This window comes from Poecile atricapillus, chromosome 6 (assembly GCF_030490865.1).
Source record: "Poecile atricapillus isolate bPoeAtr1 chromosome 6, bPoeAtr1.hap1, whole genome shotgun sequence".
NCBI classification, from domain to species: Eukaryota; Metazoa; Chordata; class Aves; order Passeriformes; family Paridae; genus Poecile; species Poecile atricapillus.
The window spans coordinates 29,034,080-29,040,079 of NC_081254.1; the positions used below are offsets into that span (position 1 = coordinate 29,034,080).

General features: G+C 40.1%; 1 protein-coding gene across 1 annotated transcript in view; it reads left to right on the forward strand.

The window, feature by feature from the left end:
• LOC131580639 (uncharacterized) overlaps window positions 1–5,648 on the forward strand; it is a 57,192-nt gene extending 51,544 nt beyond the window's left edge. Inside the window, exon 5 of the mRNA XM_058842054.1 lies at window positions 5,023–5,648. Within this exon, the coding sequence (XP_058698037.1) occupies window positions 5,023–5,231 (209 nt within the window). The 3' untranslated portion in view covers window positions 5,232–5,648. The remainder of the gene's footprint in view (window positions 1–5,022) is intronic.
• The last annotated feature ends 352 nt before the right edge of the window (window positions 5,649–6,000 follow it).

A 6,000-nucleotide genomic window follows, 5' to 3' on the forward strand; every position in this document is an offset into this window, starting at 1 on the left:
ACAAAAAGAAAAACACCCAACATCTTAGAAGTATGTATTTAGATAGAAAAATAGAAAAGATTTTTAGAATTCCTTCTCTGTCTATGTCCTCTTCAATTGCAATTACTCTTGGTGGAATTAAACTAATCACATAGAGAGATTTATGCCTTAAAAATGAACACCCTGAAATTTAAGTCAAACAGAAACTGTAAAAGTTAGAAGACAAATCTAAATTTAGTATTTTTGGAGGGTCACATAATGGAGTTTCTATTTCAAATAGTTCATATTTGCTCTCAGAACATGGTAAGAAGATACAGCATTTCATTCTGTATAAGCTACAAGCAAAGAAATTGTTCCAATGACAAAAAAAATCCAACACCAAATAGCTGTAAATTATTTATCACTGCCATTCTACTTCAGATCAGAAGTCCAATAAACTACCCAGAGTGATTGCCTGCAATGTCCCTTAGGAGCTCACAGGGATGGCAAGGAGCCACCTCATGCTAGAGGAGGAGCAGAGCAGGAATTCTCTTAATGACTGTAGTTCTGTGAACTGCAGTGTGTGAACTCAGCTGGACTTTGAATGATAGACTTTCTTAAAAATGACTTTTTGGTATTGTGGCAAATTCAGAAAATTCAAGGTTGTTCTTTAGTGCATTCCTTCTTTGTATTTTTGTTTATCTCTAGATGAAGCCTAAGCCTGCTAGTCCATTATGCATCCACAGTGCTCAATGGAACATATTTGAAACTTAAGAGTGTTAAAAACCTGACAGCAGAAAGACCAAGTTTGGAGCAGAACACTGTGGTGTTCTTATGGGGACAATTAACACCTAAAACATGGGGGTATGGTTCTTTAGGAATAAAAAAAAGAAGTGTGTAAAACAGACCAGGAGGTCTGAGAGAAAATTTCTATTTCAGCAGCAAGCTCTGGGGCTGTGCTAGTGGTCACGTACAACAGAAAGGAGATGTGTTTCATTATGAGCTTCCAGGTATTTTGCTTTTATAATGCAACATCCTGAAAGATGATCAGGCTAGAAAAGTGTAAGAGCCAGAGGAGACAGAATGACAGTGTTTATATTCTGGTTTCCCCTCCCTCTCCCTTGGCCAGTGTGTTTTGCCTGGCTGGATCAAATACCTCTGAAGTGTAGGTACTGTTTGCTGTGGTGTTCCCTGGCACAGAGGTCCATGGCACAGCTGGGGTGGAATCTATAGGGTTGTACCCTACTGAAGTCAGAGCCCTTCCCACAGAAAATATTCTTCTGGGTTCTAGGAGCTTTGGGGATTAGAAACATTAATATTATCACTTTAAGTAGAAACGTGTTTAGCTGTGAGGGAGGAAACACCATAGCAGTGACCTTGGACTGTGAAAGCCCCTTCTGAGTGCCACAGAGCCCAGGGCTGAGGCAGGGAGGATGTGGCAGACTCCCTGGGGATTCCTCTGTGGAGCTGAAAGGGAAAAGCTTTCTGTTTCAGCTTCCACAACAGACTTTGACAGATGGAGAGGTAAAAAAGGCTGCCCCACTTTCACATGTGAAAAGTCTGCAGTGATCTGGAAAATGTCAGGAGGCTGTTCCTGGAGAACACAAGGGATAGAGAATACTTCTCATCCCACTCTCTTCAAGGTGCCCAGCAGCAAGAACTGGAGGGTTTCTCTTCCCTCATTGCTGTCAATAATTCCTTCCCTTCCTCCCTACCCTGAGGTTAGAGCAGCCAGAGCATCAGGATCAATCTTTCTCAAAACATCCAGAACTGGACCATAACCATGCAAACTGCAGGATGCTGACACATCACAGAATACCTTGCCCAAGAGAAATTTTGTTCTTTATTCCCTTTCAGCCAAACTAAATTTTTATCCTAAAATACATGTTTTTATCTCTTCTAAAATCCTTTTTGCAGGCATGTTTTAGGTGTGAAAGTAGGTGGCTGCATTTTGCTTAACAGATGTGTGTTTCCTTGTCTATGGGCTGTGGATTTGCTGCAGGGAGTCGGAAAACTGTGGTCACATAGCAACTGTATATTAACTAAAGCTTTTGAGAGTTGCTGAGATTAAAGTTTCAATAGTGTTCAGTGTGCTGGTCAATGTGCTGATCTGCACATGTCCTGCTTTGTTTTATACTACCTGTCAAATGAGGAACTAGGATTTTGCAATAATTATCATTGTTATTGCGGGGGTTGCTTAGAAATTAAAGGTCATCTAGAAAAAACAAACAAACAAACAAACAAAAAATCCAGCCTCAAAAAGAGAAGACAGCCATGAAAACATCTAGTACTAGGAAGCTGAAAAAGCCCCAAAGCTAAACATTAATATTCTCCATAGAAACTAGACACAGGGGTTACAATGTATTTGGTGACTTTACTGGGTTCTACTTACTGTTCTCTGAACTGAAAACAAATGCAAATCACTCGGGGAGCAAGTAACCATCCAAGGTTCCATTCCTTTCATTCCAGTTTTTGTAATTTCTCTTTCAAACCTGAATGCTTGCTTTGCAGAATTTATTATTAGCAGATGTACCTGAGACTGGGGAGAATGTTGCGGGAAGAGAACTATAGATACTTTTTTACTTGAATAAAATAATGTCTCTTTCTTGGCTCAGAATGTCTTTAGGAACTTCATGTGGTATGGCAGGGTGTGGGAGTGAAATAGAACTGGTGATCTCTGAAAAATCACCTTGAAAAACCCGTTTTATTTCTAGGCTGCACCATATTCAGCTCTGGCCTGTCCAGCATCCCTCAAAGTCCTGTTGCCAGTTTAAAGAAAAGGATATGGTTAATACAGGTGTTTGCAGTATCTACTGTGGAAGGTTGGCATTCAGTTAAAAGGGGTAAACCAACTAATTTTCATTTAATACCAGATATGCAGAAGCAGCTCAGATATGTGTTATTTTACTAGGGCTTTGCCAGACTTGGTAACCCCCCAGCCATAATAATCCCAGTAATAAAGTTTGCTGCTGAGTCAGTCCCAGTTCCCAGTGAGACAGTGAAGAAGTGTAGAGCAGATGCTGCACTGCTCCAGGGTGTGTTTGTCAATGGCCAGCAGAGAGAATCAGGGCAGATGCTTTTCTCTGCACTGAGCAGTGCTGGGGAGGAGAGGAGGCCTCTCAAACCAGAGCTGCTCTGCACTGGGTAAATGGCTTGAGAGCAGAGCTGCTGTCTGGCCCATGTAACCAAATGGCTTTTTGCAGAGCTCAGAGGGAGAAGAGGGGCAGGGCAGATCTTGTCTTATTGTAGGATCAAGGGTGCAAGTGTTTGAAATTTCTATACACAGATTCAGAAATGTTCCTGTGACACTATTTTTAGGAATTTCTTAAGCATCTTCTCTCAGAGAGCAGTAAAGCCAGGATAATATTGAGATGGTTAGAATGCCTCATCTTATTTCATTTAATATGCTAGGTGGAACAGTTGCCGTTAACTTGCTGTGAGTTATTAACTCTCTTTTCCTAACTAGAAAAGAAACATTGGAGTTTTTTTACAACTTTCTGACAGATATTAAAACATGATAAAATGAAAATGGCTTCATGCTGGAATGCACTGGGACATTTCTCCTGAGAATGGAGTTGAGCAATGCAAAATTAATATTGATTTTATCACTGTTTCCTCCTCTAAGGAAAAAAGTCCTTGCAGATTTAAGAGAATGTTCTTTTTGTGCGGCAATCTTTTGGGAGTTGTGCTGCCTGTATTATCACTGTTGTCTCCTCTAAGGAAAAAAGTCCTTGCAGATTTAATAGAGTGTTCTTTTTGTGTGGCAATCTTCTGGGAGTTGTACTGCCTGTATTTAAGGTCTCTGAAGGTCCAAGTCCCTCAAGATTGAATGGAGTCCTAGGTGATGATCAGCATGATTCAATATCTTAACAATTTAAGATCTAAGAAAAGGAACCACAGTGAACATCTGAAGGCTTGCCTCAGAGCCCATTAGACATAATGACTCTTGGACCAGTCTCCATCCAGATTTCCTTTCTCATGGTTACAGTTGTGGATGAAAACCTCTTGCAAGGCTTTGTGTTTCACTTTTCTCCACAGTACTTTCAGTTGATCAAAAATTAAGTTTACAGAATAGAGTTTAGGGGGATTTTGGCCACCATGACGCAACCTGAACAACATATGTTTGCACAAAGAATTTTCAAACTACAGCTTCCAAACACAAGAAAAGTTTTCCTGGTATCTCCAGCCCTAGATTTGTGTTCATGGATCACCAGGGTCTGCATCCTGCATGAACTGCAGCAAATATGGGGACAGGAACAAACAGAGCACAGACCAGAGTTAGGTAGATTACAGAGAGCTGTTATCTGACAGCATGACTGCTAGGGAAAGGAGGTCAAATCTGACATTCATTACCTCCTTCACACCCTATTAAATCAGTCTCTGTCTTTACTCTCAACTGTTTGTCTTTCGCCACCCACATTCCCCCTGACTCTATCATTATAACGAATAATTTAATGAGTATTTTTAAACTCCAACTATTATTGACTATTCCAAGCTTCCTACCTTATGATTTATGCAGTTTTCAGGGATTACTGTGCGTCTGTTTGAGTGGCTTTTATAGGATTTATAAAGGACACAGGGAAGAAGCAGTTGGTGTTTGTTGGTATAGTAAACCAACAATTCATTGAAAGTAGTGTAATTGATGGACTAGAAAAATTATAACAGTAAGAGCGATGAAGAGACCAGAGAGTCCTTGAGGGTTAAAAGCAGCAAAAAGACAGTAAATAAAGAGGAGCCATTTGTGGCATTCATGAGTGGAGAGATTGAAGGGCACTGAGATTGACTTGAAGGAATACACGGATGGAGCATCAATTATTTGTAGGGGTTTGAGGAAAAAAAAAAAATCAGTAAGGCTGGGAGTTGGACAGGGACAAGAGAGCATGGCTTGCATTTTAGATTCAGGGAATAGTTAAAATAAGGTACTCAGGCTGTGGCTGATGGAAAAAATGGCAGCAGTTAGAAAGAGGAGAAAGAGAGGAACAAACAATAATAAAAGCAGTTCTGAAGCAGAGAAATATTGAAGTTCAAATTGCCCTCACCTAAACCTGTTTTGCTCTTTTTTAGTTTACAAGACAAAGCATGAAAATGAAGTGTTTGCCTTGGAGCCACCCCAGGCCCAGAGAACAGTGACCCTGCAAAGCATCGGTGTGTGCAAGGCTCAGGACTCGGCGCTGCAGCCTGGAAGGATCTCGCACACAGCACCGGGCAGTGCCTCAGTGTGGCTTGGGACTCCTCCTGCTCTCCTTGTCCACTTGCTCAGAGCACAGGATTAAGAAAGGAGTCAGGTTTCTGTTTGCTTTCCCACTAGAGATGGTTTCTGAAGTTTCCAGTCTGGAATATTTGACATTTCAAGGACATCACAACATCCTGTTTCTCTTTCTATAACCCTATATGTTTTTTCTGTTTCTAGTAGCCACCCCCATTCTCTAAAGCTGTGGGAATTTCCTGTATAGGGACAGAAGATATGCTAAGAGTGAAGCTCCTAAGGAGAAAAACACAAAGAGCTGATGTTTCATTCTCTTCCTTATTTCCCTTCTCTTAGCTATTTGTCTTTCACCTCAGTAAATATTGATGAAAGGGAATGCTGGAGAGGTGGGGTTCTCACTGTTAGTCATACTTAAAGATATCAATACACTTAATTTTCAAAATCCTACCCTATGTCCATTCTCCAACTGTGGCAAGTATGCCACTTCTTTACTATTAGAGAACTAGTTATTTTGATATTAAAAAAAATTTCAAACATAATTTCCACTTCTTTTATTTTCTCAGACAATTTGTAAAAAAAAACCCCAAGATACAGTAAGAAGTATTTTTTTTAAGTCACAAAAAAAATGAAAATCCAGAACTGTGCTTTTGTTGTAGGAAAGCTATAAATGGGTATTCACTGTTTGTAGCAGGAAAATTGCATTAAATTTTACAAAAATAATAGAATTATAGAGACATGGGTAAATTAGGGACATCAGAAGGGATTAAAACAGCTTTCTCTGAGGAAAATCAAATATCACAGAGGAGTCAATGAGTACAGCTGTAACTGTGACCCAG